Source organism: Oncorhynchus nerka, linkage group LG12, assembly GCF_034236695.1.
Source record: "Oncorhynchus nerka isolate Pitt River linkage group LG12, Oner_Uvic_2.0, whole genome shotgun sequence".
NCBI classification, from domain to species: Eukaryota; Metazoa; Chordata; class Actinopteri; order Salmoniformes; family Salmonidae; genus Oncorhynchus; species Oncorhynchus nerka.
In genome coordinates, this window is record NC_088407.1 from 21977362 (window position 1) to 21999703 (window position 22342).

The following is a 22342-nucleotide window of genomic DNA, read 5'->3' on the forward strand; positions in this document are numbered from 1 at the left end:
ACATCACTGTTTTACAAATAGAAGTGCACAGAATATTTCCAAACCATCGTGTATTATTTTATTTGTGTGATATAAAAAATGTGCTAGAAGTCAAAAGTAAAAACAAAACAATGACACTTAACTTGTCCTTAACGTCATTACATTAAATACTGTAGTTCTATTTTGTGAAACAACATGATCATAGATGCATTCACTAATATTTAACAACAAAGCAACCCAATCTCTAAACTGTTGGTAAATGGGTTATAGTAGCTACATGTATGATGTAGTTGTTTTTTACTTCTAGGCTATAGAAGTCATGTGAAAACAAAACAACTGCATTGAATTACAGTAAATGTTGCAGAGTTAGAAAATATATATATTTTGTGAAGCTACATGATCAGTGTACTAAAGTTAACAAAAGCGATATAGACTCCGCGATAAGGTCATTTCCGATTGAGCCGACATGCAGTGTTTAACGTGATTGCAGACTCCACTAAAAGGGTAACATTGCCTTTTCAATTTTAATCACGCAGTAAAGCTCAATTTCCGAGATGCGGATTGAATAGAGCCCCTAATCTCTAAACTGTTGCTAGTTGGGCTGTAACAAGGGCTGTAGATGTGTTGTCTCCTGTGTTGCTCAGGGCTTGACGGTGAGCTGGGCCTGTCCGTACACCTGTCTGAGGGCAGCACAGTCCAGACTGGCAATCAGCTTTGTTGGCCCCGCCCTACGGGGGGTGAAACCCTCCGTCCACGTCAGGGATGAGCCTGCCGTGATCAGACTGGAATAGAAACATACATACAGTACATGAGTGCAATCCCACACAAGCGCACACATACACACACCCACGTAAGCTAAGGACCCTGGGACTAAACACCTCCCTCTCCAACTGGATCCTGGACTTCCTGATGGGCCGCCTCCAAATGATCAACTTGGATTAGCCAACACAACGTGCCATTGGCACACAGGACTGATGGTTGCGGATAATGGGCCTCTGTACACCACCTAAGCATTTCATGGTAAGGACTACACTTGTTGTATTCAGCGCATGTGACAAATAAAGTTTGATTTGATATACACACACACACACACACAGATACACACACACACACTGATACCCACACACAGATACCAACACACACACATACACTGCTCACCTGTAATGTTTATACTTGGGTGGCATGACTCCTGGCCCCTCCACACGAACATACACATCCTCCAGATTAAACTTGAATGGGTTTGTGAACTCCACAGTCACCATCATCTCCTCACTCACCTTGGCCAGACCAGACACCTACAGGGAGGCGGATGACAGTTTAGAACGGTCCTGACCCTAGCCGTGAAGACCCAGCTAGGATCGAGAAATGCAGCATATTTGTAAAATCCAGTGTACTTTATATACAGTACAAATTGATTCATTTTGTGCTTTCCACAATGTTCACAAAGTTACCACCAGGTGACCAGACCAGGAAAAAGTCCATCAAACCAGGTCAGGTCACAACAAAAAATTCTCAGCCTCAGATGACTGTCAGCAAAAATGTCCCCTATGTGGATTAATACATTTTCTTAATTGAATGTAATTTAATCCAATATAAATTAATTGTTGAACATTGGTTGGATGGAGAGTTTGACGTATGTAGCATTATATTACCTATCTCTAGAGAGTTTGGGGTATGTAGCATTAAATGACCTACCTCTACAGAGAGTTTGGGGTATGTAGCATTAAATGACCTACCTCTACAGAGAGTTTGGGGTATGTAGCATTAAATTACCTACCTCTACAGAGAGTTTGGGGTATGTAGCATGATATGATCTACCTCTACAGAGAGTTTGGGGTATGTAGCATTATATGACCTACCTCTAGAGAGTTTGGGGAATGTAGCATTATATTACCTACCTCTACAGAGAGTTTGGGGGTGTGTAGGGTGACGACCCTCATGCTGGTGATGATCTGGCCGGTCTCCTTGACCTTCCCGGTGGCGATGAAGTGGAGGTTGGCCTGCTCCATGTAGCATTAAATTACCTACCTCTACAGAGAGTTTGGGGTATGTAGCATTATATGACCTACCTCTAGAGAGTTTGGGGAATGTAGCATTATATGATCTACCTCTAGAGAGTTTGGGGTATGTAGCATTATAGGACCTACCTCTACAGAGAGTTTGGGGTATGTAGCATTATATGACCTACCTCTAGAGAGTTTGGGGTATGTAGCAGGAAATGATCTACCTCTACAGAGAGTTTGGGGTATGTAGCATTATATGACCTACCTCTAGAGAGTTTGGGGTATGTAGCATTAAATGACCTACCTCTACAGAGAGTTTGGGGTATGTAGCATTAAATTACCTACCTCTACAGAGAGTTTGGGGTATGTAGCATGATATGATCTACCTCTACAGAGAGTTTGGGGTATGTAGCATTATATGACCTACCTCTAGAGAGTTTGGGGAATGTAGCATTATATTACCTACCTCTACAGAGAGTTTGGGGGTGTGTAGGGTGACGACCCTCATGCTGGTGATGATCTGGCCGGTCTCCTTGACCTTCCCGGTGGCGATGAAGTGGAGGTTGGCCTGCTCCATGTAGCATTAAATTACCTACCTCTACAGAGAGTTTGGGGTATGTAGCATTATATGACCTACCTCTAGAGAGTTTGGGGAATGTAGCATTATATGATCTACCTCTAGAGAGTTTGGGGTATGTAGCATTATAGGACCTACCTCTACAGAGAGTTTGGGGTATGTAGCATTATATGACCTACCTCTAGAGAGTTTGGGGTATGTAGCAGGAAATGATCTACCTCTACAGAGAGTTTGGGGTATGTAGCATTATATGACTTACCTCTAGAGAGTTTGGGGAATGTAGCATTATATGACCTACCTCTACAGAGAGTTTGGGGTATGTAGCATTATATGACCTACCTCTAGAGAGTTTGGGGAATGTAGCATTATATTACCTACCTCTACAGAGAGTTTGGGGGTGTGTAGGGTGACGACCCTCATGCTGGTGATGATCTGGCCGGTCTCCTTGACCTTCCCGGTGGCGATGAAGTGGAGGTTGGCCTGCTCCACCAGCTTTCTCATGTAGTCCTGGGAACGCACCTCCATCACCTGCTTCTCAGCTGGGAAAACACAGAGATGACTTAGGATATGCTTTGTCTCCATGAGTTTTATTTTAATTTTCATGTATTTTCTGGGGCACCTGCTTAAGAAATATTGCAGAGCAACTAGCGTGCTGCTAGTAGAGAATGTTGATCTTACATGCACCCCTTAACCTCACTAGGGTAGGGGCCACTATTTTCACCTCCGGATGTAAAGCGTGCCCAAAGTAAACTGCCTGCTACTCAGGCCCAGAAGTTAGGATATGCATATAATTAGATATATTTGTAGATTTGGATAGAAAACACTCTACATTTTCCAAAACGGTTAACCTCTAATGACTCCCCATCCCGGGTCCGGGAGCGTAATCATTGACTGACACTAATTCACATAACGCGGACATAAATATTCCTAGAAAATATTCCCATTCATGAAAATCACAAGTGAAATATATTGAGACACAGCTTAGCCTTTTGTTAATCACCCTGTCATCTCAGTTTTTCAAAATATGCTTTACAGCCAAAGCTAGACAAGCATTTGTGTAAGTTTATCGATAGCCTTGCATAGCATTTTGTCCAGCTAGCAGCAGGTAACTTGGTCACGGAAATCAGAAAATAAATCAAATTAAATCGTTTACCTTTCATGAGCTTTGGATGTTTTCACTCACGAGACTCCCAGTTAGATTGCCAATGTTCCTTTTTTCCAAAAATATTATTTTTGTAGGCGAAATAGCTCCGTTTGTTGTTCACGTTTGGCTGAGAAATCGACTGGAAATTGCAGTCACGAAAACGCCAAAAGATATTAAAAATTAGCTCCATAATATCGACAGAAACATGGCAAACGTTGTTTATAATCAATCCTCAAGGTGTTTTTCAAATATCTATTCGATAATATATCCACCGGGACAATTGGTTTTTCAGTAGGACCAATTGGAATAATGGCTACCTCTGTATTTTACGCGAGAATCACTCTGAGAGCCATCAGGTGACCACTTGCGCAATGTAGCCGCTTACAGGTATTCTTCAACATAAATGCGTAAAACTACGTCACAATGCTGTAGACACCTTGGGGAATACGGAGAAAAAGTAATCTGGTTGATAGCCCATTCACTGCTCAATAGGGACGCATGGGAACGCAGAGCTTTCAAAACATGAGTCACTTCCGGATTGGATTTTTCTCAGGCTTTCGCCTGCAATATCAGTTCTGTTGTACTCACAGACAATATTTTTACAGTTTTGGAAACTTTATATTGTTTTCTATCCTAAGCTGTCAATTACTGTATATGCATATTCTAGCAAATTGTTTCAGGCTTGTATTCTGAAGAATGAGGGTGTAAAACCACTTTGAATGAGTGGACACTGCAGTGTCCTGCCTTTCTTGTTTTTTTTCTTGTTTTCCTTTAATATTGATGAAGCTATTGTCCGGTTGAAATGTTATTGACTATTATGACTAAAAACAACCTGAGGATTGATTATAAATATAATTTGACATGTTTCTATGAACTTTACTGATACTTTTCGGATTTTTCGTCTGTCTGTTGTGACTGCCTTTGAGCCTGTGGATTACTGAACAAAATGCGTGAACAAAACTGAGGTTTTTGGATATAAAGAGGGACTTTATCGTACAAAATGAACATTTATTGAGTAAATGGGAGTCATGTGAGTGCAAACATATGAAGATCATCAAAGGTAAGTGATTCATTTTATCACTATTTCTGACTTGTGTAACTCCTCTACTTGGCTGGTAACTGTTTGTAAGGATTTGTCTGCTGGGCACTGTTCTCAGATAATCACATGGTATGCTTTCACTGTAAAGCCTTTTTGAAATCTGACACCGTGTTTGGATTAACAAGAAGTTCATCTTTAAACCGATGTATAACACTTATATGTTTTATGAATTTTTATAATGAGTATTTCTGTTTTTGAATTTGGCGCTCTGCAATTTCACTGGATGTTGGCCAGGTGGAACGGTAGCGTCCCACACCCCCTAGAGCGGTTAACACATACGGACATACACACACCTTCCTCAGCCCCTCCTCAACCCACCTACCTTTCTTGGGATCCAGAATCACTCTAGGTGTTTTGAAGAGGAACTCAGAGCTGGTGACTCCAGTGTAATACACCACATTGCCACTGACGTACACGTCCACGGTACGCGCCTGGTCACTCGTGTTGTTGAACTCCAGCTTGAGCTCAAAGTCATCCCCCACCCTCACCTCCATCAGGGGCATGTCCAGCTCCACGTCAGCCTCCGGAGGGGTGGCCTTCTCACGATGACAGCCGTACTCCTCTGCCTTCTCCAGCACCGTGCGCTCCTCGGGACTACCTGTTGATATGACAAGAGGGAGAGAGTATAAGGCCTCTCACAGAAGTTTCTAGAGTGGTGGTACCCCATTTGCAAAGAGACAAAACCCCTTGTTTTTCCATTTTGTTACCTTCTTTAGTGGGTGTCAGAACAGAAATGACAAGATTATGTTATAATGCTGTTATTGCATCAAATGGTTGTTTTATGCAGCAGAATAGGGGTTGTTAGAACACTGATCTGTGTGTGTTCTACTGAGGAGGGGAGTCTGGAAGATTTACGATGTCTTTGGGTGATACCGCATTCCAGAGCATGAGTTAATGTTTCTGTTCTATTATTTTTTTAAATTTTTTTATTTTGACCTTTATTTAACTAGGCAAGTCAGTTAACCTCTTACTCCTACCCTCTACTTTTTTGAACATTTTGTTAAAAATCGCGCAACATTTCAGCGCCCTGCTACTCATGCCAGGAATATAGTACGTTCATATGGTTGTGTGTGTATAGGAAACCCTCGGACGTTTTTAAAACTGGTTAAATCACGACTGTGGCTATTACATAACGTGCGTTACATCGGAAAGCGCAGGAAAACCTGATCACAGAAAATGGAAATAAATATCCTTGCGCCACTTCCAGCAATTGTTAACAGTGAGCCGAATTAGATAAAACCGAGCATTCAACTCCCACAGCATCCCCATGTAGTCGAGTATCTTGTGAATTTAATCCTCTTTGATTCTTGGTTGAACCGAAAGAGGGGCACGACGTACCTCCGGTCTCCGCCCAGATCATTCCGGAAGAGCTCTCTCCTGAAATTTTTTCCAAAACGACAGCTAATGATATGTACATCGCCTACGGATGAATTTTATCGCTTATTAACGTTTACTAATACCTAAAGTAGCATTACAAACGTATTTCGAAGTGTTTTGTGAAAGTTTATCGTCTACTTTTTGAATTTAAAAAAATGACGTTACGTTGTGAAATCGCTGTTTTTCGTTTATCACACAGTCTACATATAACGATATCTTGGCTTTATATGGCCCGATTTAATCGAAATAAAGACCCAATAGTGTTTATGGGACATCTAGGAGTGCCAACAAAGAAGATGGTGAAAGGTAATGACTGTTTTCTATTTTATTGTGCGGTTTGTGTAACGCCGAAATGCTAATTATTTTGTTTACGTCCCCTGCTGTGCTTTTCTGTTGTAGTGTATTGGTGCATGCTATCAGATAATAGCTTCTCATGCTGTCGCCGAAAAGCATTTTAAAAATCTGACTTGTTGCCTGGATTCACAACGAGTGTAGCTTTAATTTGATACCCTGCATGTGTATTTTAATGAACTTTTGAGTTTTAACTAATACTATTAGCATTTAGCGTAGCACATTTGCATTTCCAGAGCTTGCGTCCCAGGTAGAGGTAAGAGGTTAAGTTAAGAACAAATTCTTATTTTCAATGACGGCCTAGGAACAGTGGGTTAACTGCCTGTTCAAGGGCAGAACGACAGATTTGTACCTTGTCAGCTCGGGGGTTTGAACTTGCAACCTTCCGGTTACTAGTCCAACGCGCTAACCACTAGGCTACCCTGCCGCCCCATAAGGTAACAGGGAGAGATGACTCCAGGGCCAGACCTTGCTCTCTACACAATGAGAACTGTTTTTGCAGCAGCTGGGAAGCTGTGAATTATAAGTATCTTTCATACAAATTTTAACCTTGTGACCCATTCCATACATCTGTTGTTCGTCATGTAGCCTGAAGAGCGTGTATCTTGGCTATAAAATACCTTTGTACATTTGTCTCGGGGCTCTCAACGAATGATTCATCGACCAGCCTTCAGTAACGTATAGCACTCAATCGATTAACATTATATGTGTGCGTTGTATTGACTTGTTCCCTTATTAATAAGTAAACAAAGATTTAGTTTAAGTATAACTCTGACTTGTGTGATAAGTTTGTCTCTCCTCATTTGATAGTAAAGAAATTAACCACCACGGGGGTAAGATTCCCGTGATGGAAAGTCAGATATGGCAGGGTGTTAATACTTTTTATGACACGGGAGTAAGCAGGAACTGACAAAGACTGACACTTTTTGCGCAGGTATCCCGGACCTAGACAAAGCCTAGTCCTAGGTTTAATCTGTGTCTGGGAAACCGTTGCTTTAAATGTTTGCTCTGTGACTCTCCCTCCCTCCACCCCTCCTCTCCTACCCTCAGGGAACTTGTACTGATCAGTGATGTCACGGCGAGCATCCTGGCCGGGCACTTTGGTCACCACCATCCTGCCAACATGGCTGCTGTTGACCTTGACCGGCTCCAGAGTTCCGTCTCTGGGGTTCCGTGAGTAGAACACCACATCACTGTTCACCTACAGAACAGGAAGAATGGAACACATTCATCATGTAAAACCAGTCATTAGTCAATTAGTCATATATTTGCTCATATATTTAGTCATTATTGTAATAACGTAATATATGGTAATATACAGTGCATTCGGAAAATATTCAGACCCCCTTTTCCACATTTTGTTATGTTACAGCCTTATTCTAAAATCTATTTAATATTTTTTCCCCTCATCAATCTACACAGAATACCCCATAATGACGAAGCAAAAACAGAAAAACCTGAAATATCACATGTGCATGCTCAGGTGCATCCTGTTTCCATCGATTATCCTTGAGATGTTTCTACAACTTTTGATAGAGTTCACCTGTGGTAAATTCAATTGATTGGACATGATTTGGAAAGGCACACACCTGTTTATATAAGGTCCCACATTTGACAGTTCATGTCAGAGCAAAAACCAAGCCATGAGGTAAAAGGAATTGTCCTTAGAGCTCTGAGACAGGATTGTGTCGAGGCACTGATCTGGGGAAGGGTACCAAAACGTTTCTGCAGCATTGAATGTCCCCAAGAGCACAGTGGCCTCCATCATTCTTAAATGGAATAAGTTTGGAACCACCATGACTCCTAGAGCTGGCCGCCCGGCCAAACTCAGCAATCGGGGGAAGAAGGGCATTGGTCAGGGAGGTGACCAAGAACCCGATGGTCACTTTGACAAAGCTCCAGAGTTCCTCTGTGGAGATGGGAGAACCTTCCAGAAGGACAACCATCTCTACAACACTCCATCAATCAGGCCTTACGGTAGAATGGCCAGACGAAAGCCACTCCTCAGTAAAAGGAACATGACAGTATGTTTGGAGTTTGCCAAAAGGCACCTAAATGACTTCTCAGACCATGAGAAACAAGATTCTCTGGTCTGATGAAACCAAGATTTAACTATTTGGCCTGAATGCCAAGCGTCACTTCTGGAGGAAACATGACACCATCCCTACGGTGAAGCATGGTGGTGGCAGCATCATGCTGTGGGGTGGTGCACAATTGGCCCAGCATTGTCCAGGTTAGGGGTAGGTTTGACCCGGGGTAGGCCATCATTGTAAAATAAGACTTCGTTCTTAACTGACTTGCCTAGTTAAATAAAGGTTCAATTTAAAAACAATCTAAATTCAAACGGCAGGGACTGGGAGACAGGATCGAGGGAAAGATGAACGGAGCAAAGTACAGAGAGATCCTTGATGAAAACTTGCTCAGGACCTCAGACCGGGGCAACGGTTCACCTTCCAACAGGACAACGACCCTAAGCACACAGCCAAGACAATGCAGTAGTGGCTTCGGGAGAAGTCTCTGAATGTCCTTGAGTTGCCCAGCCAGAGGCCTCACCATCCAACCTGACAGAGCTTGAGAGGATCTGCAGAGAAGAATGTGAGAAAGCCCCAAATACAGGCGTGCCAAGCTTGTAGTGTCATACCCAAGAAGACTCAAGGCTGTAATCTCTGCCAAAGGTGTTTAACAAAGTACTGAGTAAAGGGTCTGGATACTTATGTAAATGTGATATTTCAGTTGTTGCTTTTTTATACATTTGCCCATTATGCGGTAGTGTGTGCAGATTGATGAGAAACCCCCCAGATTTAATCCAGTGTAGAATACAGCTGTAACATCACAAAATGTGGAAAATGTCAAGGGGTCTGAATACTTTTTGAATGCACTGAATATTACCATATGCATTTCCATATATATAACCAAATGTATTACCATATATATAACCATATGTATTACCATATATATATATATATATAAAACCATATGTATTACCATATATATATAAAACCTTATGTATTACCATATATATATAACCATATGTATTACCATATATATAACCATATGTATTACCATATATATAACCATATGTATTACCATATATATAACCATATGTATTACCATATATATAACCATATGTATTACCATATATATAACCATATGTATTACCATATATATATATATACAACCATATGTATTATATAACTTATATATATATAACTTATATAACTCTCTTTCTCCCCTTACCCATCTGTCTATCGCCTCCTTTGAATTCCATGCTGTCACAGTTACCAGCCCTTTCAAGCTTAACATCCTTATCATTTATCGCCCTCCAGGTTCCCTCGGAGAGTTCATCAATGAGCTTGATGCCTTGATAAGCTCCTTTCCTGAGGACGGCTCACCTCTCACAGTTCTGGGCGACTTTAACCTCCCCACGTCTACCTTTGACTCATTCCTCTCTGCCTCCTTCTTTCCACTCCTCTCCTCTTTTGACCTCACCCTCTCACCTTCCCCCTCTACTCACAAGGCAGGCAATACGCTCGACCTCATCTTTACTAGATGCTGTTCTTCCACTAACCTCACTGCAACTCCCCTCCAAGTCTCCGACCACTACCTTGTATCCTTTTCCCTCTTGCTCTCATCCAACACTTCCCACACTGCCCCTACTCGGATGGTATCGCGCCGTCCCAATCTTCGCTCTCTCTCCCCGCTACTCTCTCCTCTTCCATCCTATCATCTCTTCCCTCTGCTCAAACCTTCTCCAACCTATCTCCTGATTCTGCCTCCTCAACCCTCCTCTCCTCCCTTTCTGCATCCCTTGATTCTCTATGTCCCCTATCCTCCAGGCCGTCTCGGTCCTCCCCTCCTGCTCCGTGGCTCGACGACTCATTGCGAGCTCACAGAACAGGGCTCCGGGCAGCCGAGCGGAAATGGAGGAAAACTCGCCTCCCTGCGGACCTGGCATCCTTTCACTCCCTCCTCTCTACATTTTCCTCTTCTGTCTCTGCTGCTAAAGCCACTTTCTACCACTCTAAAGTCCAAGCATCTGCCTCTAACCCTAGGAAGCTCTTTGCCACCTTCTCCTCCCTCCTGAATCCTCCTCCCCCTCCCCCTCCTCCCCTCTCTGCAGATGACTTCGTCAACCATTTTGAAAAGAAGGTCGACGACATCCGATCCTCGTTTGCTAAGTCAAACGACACCGCTGGTTCTGCTCACACTGCCCTACCCTGTGCTCTGACCTCTTTCTCCCCTCTCTCTCCAGATGAAATCTTGCGTCTTGAGACGGCCGGCCGCCCAACAACCTGCCCGCTTGACCCTATTCCCTCCTCTCTTCTCCAGACCATTTCCGGAGACCTTCTCCCTTACCTCACCTCGCTCATCAACTCATCCCTGACCGCTGGCTACGTCCCTTCTGTCTTCAAGAGAGCGAGAGTTGCACCCCTTCTGAAAAACCTACACTCGATCCCTCCGATGTCAACAACTACAGACCAGTATCCCTTCTTTCTTTTCTCTCCAAAACTCTTGAACGTGCCGTCCTTGGCCAGCTCTCCCGCTATCTCTCTCAGAATGACCTTCTTGATCCAAATCAGTCAGGTTTCAAGACTAGTCATTCAACTGAGACTGCTCTTCTCTGTATCACGGAGGCCCTCCGCACTGCTAAAGCTAACTCTCTCTCCTCTGCTCTCATCCTTCTAGACCTATCGGCTGCCTTCGATACTGTGAACCATCAGATCCTCCTCTCCACCCTCTCCGAGTTGGGCATCTCCGGCGCGGCCCACGCTTGATTGCGTCCTACCTGACAGGTCGCTCCTACCAGGTGGCGTGGCGAGAATCTGTCTCCTCACCACGCGCTCTCACCACTGGCGTCCCCAGGGCTCTGTTCTAGGCCCTCTCCTATTCTCGCTATACACCAAGTCACTTGGCTCTGTCATAACCTCACATGGTCTCTCCTATCATTGCTATGCAGACGACACACAATTAATCTTCTCCTTTCCCCCTTCTGATGACCAGGTGGCGAATCGCATCTCTGCATGTCTGGCAGACATATCAGTGTGGATGACGGATCACCACCTCAAGCTGAACCTCGGCAAGACGGAGCTGCTCTTCCTCCCGGGAAGGACTGCCCGTTCCATGATCTCGCCATCACGGTTGACAACTCCATTGTGTCCTCCTCCCAGAGCGCTAAGAACCTTGGCGTGATCCTGGACAACACCCTGTCGTTCTCAACTAACATCAAGGCGGTGGCCCGTTCTTGTAGGTTCATGCTCTACAACATCCGCAGAGTACGACCCTGCCTCACACAGGAAGCGGCGCAGGTCCTAATCCAGGCACTTGTCATCTCCCGTCTGGATTACTGCAACTCGCTGTTGGCTGGGCTCCCTGCCTGTGCCATTAAACCCCTACAACTCATCCAGAATGCCGCAGCCCGTCTGGTGTTCAACCTTCCCAAGTTCTCTCACGTCACCCCGCTCCTCCGCTCTCTCCACTGGCTTCCAGTTGAAGCTCGCATCCTCTACAAGACCATGGTGCTTGCCTACGGAGCTGTGAGGGGAACGGCACCTCAGTACCTCCAGGCTCTGATCAGGCCCTACACCCAAACAAGGGCACTGCGTTCATCCACCTCTGGCCTGCTCGCCTCCCTACCACTGAGGAAGTACAGTTCCCGCGCAGCCCAGTCAAAACTGTTCGCTGCTCTGGCCCCCCAATGGTGGAACAAACTCCCTCACGACGCCAGGACAGCGGAGTCAATCACCACCTTCCGGAGACACCTGAAACCCCACCTCTTTCAGGAATACCTAGGATAGGATAAAGTAATCCTTCTCACCCCCCCTTAAAAGATTTAGATGCACTATTGTAAAGTGGCTGTTCCACTGGATGTCTTAAGGTGAACGCACCAATTTGTAAGTCGCTCTGGATAAGAGCGTCTGCTAAATGACTTAAATGTTAAATGTAAATATAACCATATGTATTACCATATATAACCATATATATATCTATATATGTTGCACCCTTGACAATCACTGTGATTATTATTATTTGACCCTGCAGGTCATTAATGAACATTTGAACATCTTGGCCGTTCTGTTATAATCTCCACCCGACACAGCCAGAAGAGGACTGGCCACCCCTCATAGCCTGGTTCCTCTCTAGGTGTCTTCCTAGGTTCTGGCCTTTCTAGGGAGTTTTTCCTAGCCACCGTGCTTCTACACCTGCATTGCTTGCTGTTTGGGGTTTTAGGCTGGGTTTCTGTACAGCACTTTGATATATCAGCTGATGTACGGCCTTTATAAATACATTTGATTGATTGATTACCATATACATAACCATATGTATTACCATATATATATACAGTGGGGCAAAAAAGTATTTAGTCAGCCACCAATTGTGCAAGTTCTCCCACTTAAAAAGATGAGAGAGGCCTGTAATTTTCATCATAGGTTCACTTCAACTATGACAGACATAGTTGAACAGCCCCAAAACATCACTGCTCTAGAGGAGATCTGCATGGAGGAATAGGCCAAAATACCAGCAACAGTGTTTGAAAACCTCGTGAAGACTTTTACAGAAAACGTTTGACCTCTGTCATTGCCAACAAAGGGTATATAACAAAGTATTGAGGTAAACCTTTGTTATTGACCAAATACTTATTTTCCACCATAATTTGCAAATAAAGTCATTAAAAATCCTACAATGTGATTTTCTGGATTTTTTTTCCCATTTTGTCTGTCATAGTTGAAGTGTACCTATGATGAAAATGACAGGCATCTTTCATCTTTTTAAGTGGGAGAACTTGCACAATTGGTGGCTGACTAAATACTTTTTTGCCCCACTGTATATATATATTACCATAGTAATAACCCCCCAAATATGTATAGTTACTGTATATTCACTGTTAGACTAACAGTTCACTAATTCTATCTTTAAATTAGCTTTCTTGGTAAGTGGTCAGTAAGGGTAACATTTTGTATACTGTCCTGTGCAGTTAGTGCCCTGCTCCACTAGGGTGGCTCGTCGTTGTAGTCTTTACCTCAGCAAACAGGAATGGTGCATCGAACGGGAAGCAGATCTGTCCGTGTTTGATGGCCTGGACAGATGCAGGACCACACCTGTACATCCCTATGGAAAGACACATTAGGTATTTTATTACAAATACGTATTAGTACAGTATAACATAGTTACTACCTCTTAAACATGGTCAGCAAGATCAGTAAAAGTGTACACGCGCATGTGTGTGTGTGTGCGCATCTCACCATCGCTGGTCTCCTGGGGTGTAGCATCCACAGCCTGCCAGCCCCCAAACCCTTGAGGAAGGTCCGGCCTGCTCATGTAGCACTCGTTCCAGCAATGGTAGTTCCTATGGCAACATAACCATCCCATCATTTCACTGTAACATCCAATGATTGTAAATGCAGTGTATGTAGCCTTTAAATGCAGTGCATGTAGTCTTTAAATGCAGTGTATGTACTCTTTAAATGCAGTGTATGTACTCTAAATGCAGTGTATGTACTCTAAATGCAGTGTATGTACTCTTTAAACGCAGTGTATGTACTCTTTAAACGCAGTGTATGTAGTCTTTAAATGCAGTGTATGTACTCTTTAAACGCAGTGTATGTAGTGTTTAAATGCAGTGTATGTACTCTTTAAACGCAGTGTATGTAGTCTTTAAATGCAGTGTATGTAGTCTTGTGGATTAATTATGTTTTTAAATGGTCAATTCAAATCAGAAGGTGATTTCAAGCATTGTCTGTCATTGAATCAGTTCTACCAAATGAAGTAGTGTTGAGCGATTCACCAAAATGTTGTTTTTTGGGAGGGTTACTTTCTTCCATTTACAATAGTTCACAACAAAAAAAAGTTGAACTACGTGGGATGCTGGCTGAAGGGAGTTGTAGTGTTCATTAAGCAAATATTCAAGCTAGTTCAGCGCAGAAACGTGGTAATGAACTACTTAATTAAGCAATAAAACATGAGGCGGTGTGTTATGACATTTTATCATGACTGTGATGTGGTCATAGCCACGAGGCTATGTTATTGTATTGGGATCCCCATTAGCTGTTGCAAAAGCAGCAGCTAGACCACCACAGCCATGATAAAATGCCATAACACAAGGCCTCAAGTGTATTATTGCTTTTATACAACGGGTTACCAGCATTAAAAATCAAGATTATTTTCCAAACTATCAATTGTTACACAGAATATGGTGTTACATTCAATAACACTGATTGTCAAATGATTTCAATTGTCGTCTGTCACTCTGAATCAGTTCTACCAGATGGAGTCCTTGGTGCGGTGCTTGTCAATTCTGCCATTCTCATCCAGGATAACATCAGTCTTCAGGTTGCCGTCGTTGTCGTGGGCAGAGAAGAAGTTGGTGACAACCCTGGCGGGGATGCCCAGACAGCGCAGGACTGGAGAGTGGGAAGGGAAGGGAAATGATTTCATCAGCAAATACAAAAGAAATATAAGGAATTCTGCACATCAAAGAGGGGAATAAGTTATTTCAATGATGTTTGTTACAATAAAGTAAACAGCAGCAGCTTGTCACTCCAAACCGTAGACTACTACTGAACCCCGACCCTATTCTAACACTCTTCATCCTCTAATAATGGGTGGTATAGCCATTCATACTAAGGCAATGTCTCCAAATCCTGGTCCTGGGGACCCAAAGCGGTGGACATTTTAGTTTTTGATCGAGTACTAAAACAGCTGATTCCACTAATCATCTCATCATCAAGCCTTTGATTAGAATCAGGTGTGTTAGTGCTAGTTGCAAAACCAAAAATGTGCACCCCTTTTGGGTCCCCTGGACCAGGATACCTTAGTATGAATGTCTTGGAAAACACTGTACTAAGGGATGAACGGTGGTGTTGCGAGTCTCACAGGTGTTGAAGACGGCAGCATAGACCCAGCACTGGGCGTAGCAGACGGGTGTCTTGCTGCTGGAGTAGTTGAGGAGGATCTCAGTGCTTCCTGTCCAGGAGGTGGGTGCCACTCCGTAGGTGTAATCACCACTCCAGTTCCCCACCAGCACCCCATCGTCGTCATGAGAGTTCAGCTGTGAGAAAGAGAGGTAAATATGCTGTAGTTTGAGTCTGAAATGGCACCCAATTCCCTTTATAGGGAATCCCTCTCTTCTGTACAAATCTGTCTTCAGTACAAATCTCTGTTCTGTACAACTCTCTCGTCCGTACAAATCTCTCTTCCGTACAAATCTCTCTTCTGTACAAATCTCTCTTCTGTTCAAATCTGTCTTCTAATTTGGCTTTTTCATTTCTCCATTGAGTTTTACTTGCACTATGTGAAAAGGTTGTAAGAATGTTATCTGAATTGGTTCTCTGTATTGTATTGACTGGTGGTAACCACGTAACCCTCACCATGGCGGAGGCCTTCCGGGCTACTTTGATGGCGTCGCCCCGGTTGGTGATGGGCACGGCAGCTTTATCCATGATGAACAGACAGGCATCCAGCACCCCATAGTCAAACTGCAACAAGCAACTTTTAAAACTGAGGATTAACTTGTAAATATGCATCTGAGGATTTGATGGTCAGTCTTTGTATTCAAAGTAATACATGCGTGGAAAACATCTTGTGTGGAACATGTGTGGGAATTCTCTGTTACACGTCGGGCCAACCAACCCAATTTATCTGTGACTATATTCACAACACAGCATGGCTTCTTGGGCTTTATTAACAGACATACACTATGAAATTGTGTTTTGAAATGATTGTCCAAACAATGTAAAATGATGTGTACCTGACCAAAGTTCCAGGGCCGCTCAGACATGTCGTCATATGCCCCGTGGTAGATGACCCCCACCTCGTTGAGAACACACTCCTCCCTCTCATCGGCATCATCCAGGAACACAGAATCACCTGATGGAAGGAAAACAGAACTTTAGAATGGAATTCAAAATTCTATGTTCAGAATGTATAGTTGAAGTCGGAAGTTTACATGCACTTAGGTTGGAGTCATTAAAACTTGTTTTTCAACCACTCCACAAATTTCTTGTTAACAAACTATAGTTTTGGCAAGTCGGTTAGGACATCTACTTTGTGCATGACACAAGTAATTTTTCCAGCAATTGTTTACAGACAGATTATTTCACTTATAATTCACTGTATTACAATTCCAGTGGGTCAGAAGTTTACATACACTGTTGACTGTGCCTTTAAACAACTGGCAAAATTCCAGAAAATTATGTCATAGCTTTAGAAGCTTCTGATAGGCTAATTGACATAATTTGAGTCAATTGTAGGTGTACCTTTGGATGTATATCAAGGCCCACCTTCAAACTCAGTGCCTCTTTGCTTGACATCATGGGGAAATCAAAAGAAATCAGCCAATACCTCAGGAAAGAAATTGTAGACCTCCACAAGTCTGGTTCATCCTTGGGAGCAATATCCAAGTGCCTGAAGGTACCACGTTCATATGTACAAACAATAGTACGCAAGTATAAACACCACAGCCGTCATACCGCACAGGAAGGAGATGCGTTCTGTCTCCTGGAGATGAATGTACTTCGGTGCGAAAAATGCAAATCAATCGCAGAACAACAGCAAAGGACCTTGTGAAGATGCTGGAGGAAACGGGTACAAAAGTATCTATATCCACAGTAAAATGAGTCCTATATCGACATAACCTGAAATGCCGCTCAGCAAGAAAGACGCCACTGCTCCAAAACCACCATAAAAAAGCCAGACTACGGTTTGCAACTGCACATGAAGACAAAGATCGTACTTTTTGGAGAAATGTCCTCCGGTCTGATGAAACAAAAATATAACTATTTGGCCATAATGACCATCATTATGTTTGGAGGAAAAAGGGGGAGGCTTGTAAGCTGAAGAACAAAATCCCAACCATGAAGCACTGGGGTGGCAGCATCATGTTATGGGGATGCTTTGCTGCAGGAGGGACTGGTGCACTACACAAAATAGATGTTATCATGACGGAAGAAAATTATGTGGATATATTGAAGAAACATCTCTCAAGACATCAGTCAGGAAGTTAAAGCTTGGCCACAAATGGGTCTTCCAAATGGACAATGACCCCAAGCATATTTTACCTTTATTTAACTAGGCAAGTCAGTAAAGAACAAATTCTTATTTTCAATGACGGCCTAGGAACAGTGGGTCAAATGCCTTGTTCAGGGGCAGAACAACAGATTTTTACCTTGTCAGCTCAGGGATTCAATCTTGCGGTTACTAGTCCAACACTCTAACCACTAGGCTACCTGCCACCCCAAGCATACTTTCAAAGTTGTGGCAAAATGGCTTAAGGACAACAAATTCAAGGAATTGGAGTGGCCATCACAAAGCCCTGACCTCAATCCTATAGAAAATTTGTGGGCAGAACTGAAAAACCGTGTGTGAGCAAGGAGGCCTACAAACCTCACTCAGTTACATCAGCTCTGTCAGGAGGAATTGGCCAACATTCACCCAACGTATTGTGGGAAGCTTGTGTTTGACCCAAGTTAAACATTTAAAGGCAACGCTACCAAATACTAATTGAGTGTATGTAAACTTCTGGCCCACAGGGAAGGTGATGAAAGAAATACAATCTGACATAAATTATTCTCTCTACTATTATCCTGACATTTCACATTCTTAAAATAAAGTGGTGATCCTAACTGACCTAAAACAGGGAATTTTTATTAGGATTAAATGTCAGGAATTGTGAAAAACTGAGTTTAAATGTATTTGGGTATGTAAACTTCCGACTTCAACTGTATGTTTTTAAACAAGATAGAGGTCAATCAATCAATCAATCAATCAATCAATCAATCAGCACAAACAACTGATGTGGGACCAGACTAGTGGAATAGCTGTCATCAGTCAGTGTCGATCACAGACCTGTTGCCCAGGCGTTGAAGAGAACGTAGAGGTCTCGACTCTCGTCCCTCCTGGTCCTGCGGATTCCGTAGGGCGTCACCACCGCCACGTACGTGCGCCACTTTCCCACAATGCAGTCTGGCGCGGGGGTGATGCCCACTGTGACCACGTTGTCGGTGCTGTCCACCACCCGGCCAGCCCACGGGCTCTGGCGGTCCTTGGCCACAGACACGGGGATGTAGGTGCCCTTACTGAACTGGGGACTGCCCCCTGGTGGATTGGTGGAACAAGAGGAATGACAAGTCTTGCTAGCTTGCTAACACTGAGACTTCCGCTCCGGGGGTGAAGTTTAATCTAGGATCAGCTCCCCCTTCCCCAATTGTAACCTTAAAGGCCCAATTCAGTCAAAAACTAGATTTTATTGCATTTTATACATATTTCCATGCTATGAGGATGGAATAATACTGTGAAATTGTGAAAATTATGATAATGTCCTTTTAGTGTAAGAACTGTTTGAAAATGTTTTACATTTCTGCCTCTTTTGCTGGGATGGGGTTTTTGGCTTTCCATGGCAGCATCACCATGTGGTAAATGAGTTAATAGACCACTAAGAAAGAGAGTTCCAAACCTCTCTACCAATAACAGCTCATTTTCAGTTTTCCCCTCCCCACTCAGACCACTCCCAGACAGTTCTAGCAAAATTCTTGTTTGAGAAATTACTCTTTGCTGAGAAGCTATTTTGTATTTTTTTGACAATTTTAATTGAAAACAATCATAGTATGGTACTTCATTGTTACCCAGAAATGATTTGATATTGAGATACAAATGGCTGCTTTGGACCTTTAACCATTAGTGGGGAGTATGCAAAACTGACCCCAGATCAGCAACTTCACCTTACACCGAGCCTTCGCATTAAGCTATGGTAACACCCTGGACTAGAGATGTGGTACTAGAGACATGGTAACACCCTGGACTAGAGCCATGGTAACACCCTGGACTAGAGATATGGTAACACCCTCGACAAGAGCTAGGGTATTACCCTGGACTAGAGATATGGTAACACCCTGGACTAGAGCTATGGTAACACCCTGGACTAGAGCTACGGTAACACCCTGGACTAGAGCTACGGTAAACCCTGGATGAGAGCTATGGTAACACCCTGGACTAGAGCTACGGTAAACCCTGGACTAGAGCTACAGTATACCCTGGACGAGAGCTACGGTAAACCCTGGACGAGCTATGGTAGACCTAACCACTGATTCAAGAAAGAAAGATAAATACAGTACTACATGCACACTGTTGAATCCCTCCTTAGTTTGATTATGTTTCAAACTGTTAGATTAAAAACTGCAGGAGCATTTAACAGTGTATATTTATTTCATGACATTACTTTTGAACCGCTTCTAAACTAGTAACTATGCATACAGAGTGAGATGTTTTTGATTCTGGGAAGCTTTTTAGGTGGGGGTTTATTTATCTCACCAATGACGAACTCCACAGCAAACTGATCATCGGAGGGTTTGTAAGGACGGTCAAAGGTCACCTTGAGCTGGAACTCCTGGCCCCTACGGATGATGAGGTGGTCACTGGCATACAGGTGTGTGCTGTGCTGTGGCGTATTGACCTCATCTGGCCTCCGCAGCATGTTCACGTCCCAGATGTCCAAGAACTCTGGAGGGAGGGAGAAGGGGAGGGAGGGAGGGAGAGAGGGAGAGTGAGAGAGATGGGAAAGAGAGAGAGAGATGGGCGAGAGAGAGAAAGGGCGCAGGAGAGCGGGAGAGAGGTGGCGGGAGTGAGAGCGAGGGGGCGGGAGAACGGGTGAGAGAGAGAGAGAGGGGGCGGGGCGGGGAGAGAGGAGGAGAGAGGGGGGTGAGGGGGGGAGGGGGGAGAGAGAGAGATGGGGAGAGGGAGAGATAGAGGGGGTGGGAGAGGGGGGCAGGAGAGAGAGATAGAGGGGAGGGGCGGAGAGAGAGGGAGAGAATATATAAGTGTATAAGGGAAGAGGAGAGACTTGAAGAAGACTGGAATTACTGACTTTTGTCATAATAACTTGGGCCCTGAGTTTTTCCTGGTCAAGTTAGGTGGTCATGGAAAACTCTGGGCCCTACATTTATGGCTATATGGGATACAGTTGAAACACAGACGCAGGATGCAATGTGGGAAATGTCAAATGTGGTAGCGTTTATAATGTTACCTCATAAGCATAGCAGGTATTTATATGGGAGTGTTCATGTTGATTCACTAGCATAGGGCAACCTGTTATCATTATCTGGCTCCAAGGATGCTTCCTCGGAGACGAGGCCATACCCCAAACTATTCAATCTTTGTTGTCATTCAGTTAAGCCTGTAATCGATTGAAGTGTTTTTGAGATTTAAAAAGGCTTCTGAAAGTTTGTAATTTCCAAAATGTCAATTATTTATAATCCACATAATTCACATTTCCTGTTGCTGCAGGATTATTTTCTTGCAGTAGCAAATTTACTCAAATTAAGACCCCACATTAAGAGTGGGAAGTGTTGTTCGAAGTGGTCCGAATGTGGGGCTATGCCCCCCCACATCCATAAATTTGAGAATTTTGCATTTTTCAAACACCTGAAACAGCCCTTTCCTGTAATCTAGAGCCATAATCGTTATGCTTAATTTTAAGTAAATAATATGTATATATTTCAGCATATCTATGCATACCTCTTGTGCTGTCTGTGTCCTCCTGACTGCTGGTTCTTTAAAAAAATATATATATAATATATAAAAAAGAAAAGGGTTTTCTGCATCTCTGCTAAAATCTGGGTAAAATATTGAAAGGAATTTGAGTCTTGTTCAGTACATTTAGTTATTGCTTGCTTTTCTAAAGTCTACCAACCTTGCCAGCAGGCATGCCAGCTAAGATAGTTAAACAAGCTAGCTACTCTAACTTGATTGATAGCCTGAAATGTCTTCTTGGTAGCTAGTTAGGAGATTGGGAACCTATCTGGGCTAGCTAAAGCAAACTTCATAAAATTGCTAGGTGGCTATAGTATTTGTTTTAAAACCGCACACATCTGAGGGGGCACACACACAGTGCCTCCTTATCCTCCTCACACACACACACACACACACACAAGCTCATTCTCCTCCTCACCCCTGAGTGGAGGAGGTCCTCGGGGTCCAATTATGCCGAAGGAATCGAACTCAGGCACCTCCTCCCCCTCTGCATTGGAGCTGGCGATGGGGGCGGCGCTGCGGCCGCGGTGGGACACCTGGGCTGCGGGCTCCGGGTTAGACATGGTACTAGCGCTGAAATGTCACCTCACAGGCCTGGGACACATTCAGATGGACGGACAGACAGACAGGCAGACACACAGGCAGGCAGACAGACAGACAGACAGAGTGATAATGTTATAATATACCACAGAACAGTTCAGAAGTTCATAAAGAATAATATTAAATGGGCAGGAGGGGATCTGATCCCAGATCAGCAATCTGAGATGCTTAATGAACACCGGTCCTGAATTCCATCCATGGTAGCATATCACAACTCCATTCGTATTCAGCTAACCCTTTGAGAGGACAGTTGTACTGTGGATGCTAAGGGATTAACTGTTCCGACAACCATCTGTTTCACATTGAGTTATGGCAGCTGTAGTGAACGTGAGTACGGAGCTGGACGAGACACACGCAAACTTTAACACAAGCCACGTGTGTATATATATATATAAAATATTTGCATATCAGTGACTAGATCAGCAAACTTAGGAATGAAATGCTTTGTGGTTTCACTGAGAGGAGCCTGTGTTTGTTTTTGTCTTGTTGTTTATTTATGTGCTGTATAAATAAAACGAGGGCGCAATTCCAAAAAGCGGTTGGCAAAGTCAAACATTTTTGTGTTGTTTGTTTTGGCGTTGTGTTATTCTGAGTGCCATTAAACTGTGCAGTTCAGCTGAACAAATTAAATCGAAAGAATGGTTGTTAACCATCAAGGAATTCTAAACTTGAATCATCCCTGATTTTGTGTC

At 43.5% G+C, this 22342-nt stretch overlaps 1 protein-coding gene across 1 annotated transcript; it reads right to left on the minus strand.

Moving 5' to 3' along the window:
- Positions 1-60: 60 nt before the first annotated feature.
- LOC115139057 (coagulation factor XIII A chain-like) lies at positions 61-21613 on the minus strand. Its single transcript, XM_029676231.2, has 14 exons — positions 21469-21613; positions 19833-20021; positions 18372-18620; positions 16276-16394; positions 15896-16003; positions 15402-15576; positions 14791-14929; positions 13772-13875; positions 13549-13637; positions 7575-7731; positions 5125-5400; positions 2938-3098; positions 1138-1274; positions 61-761 (listed from the first exon to the last, which is right to left on the minus strand). Exons 1-14 carry the CDS (start codon positions 21611-21613, stop codon positions 620-622), a joined length of 2190 nt encoding a protein of 729 aa, XP_029532091.2. The 3' UTR covers positions 61-619.
- Positions 21614-22342: the final 729 nt, after the last annotated feature.

Bases quoted from the DNA above. Each gene is read 5' to 3' on its own strand.
- LOC115139057 (XM_029676231.2), bottom strand. From the start codon at position 21,613: ATGTCTAACCCGGAGCCCGCAGCCCAGGTGTCCCACCGCGGCCGCAGC. The intron at 16,004-16,275 runs GTACACATCATT...TGCTTGTTGCAG, and splicing joins GGCCCTGGAACTTTGGTCAG to TTTGACTATGGGGTGCTGGA. The intron at 15,577-15,895 runs GTGAGGGTTACG...TCTTTCTCACAG, and splicing joins CCCGGAAGGCCTCCGCCATG to CTGAACTCTCATGACGACGA.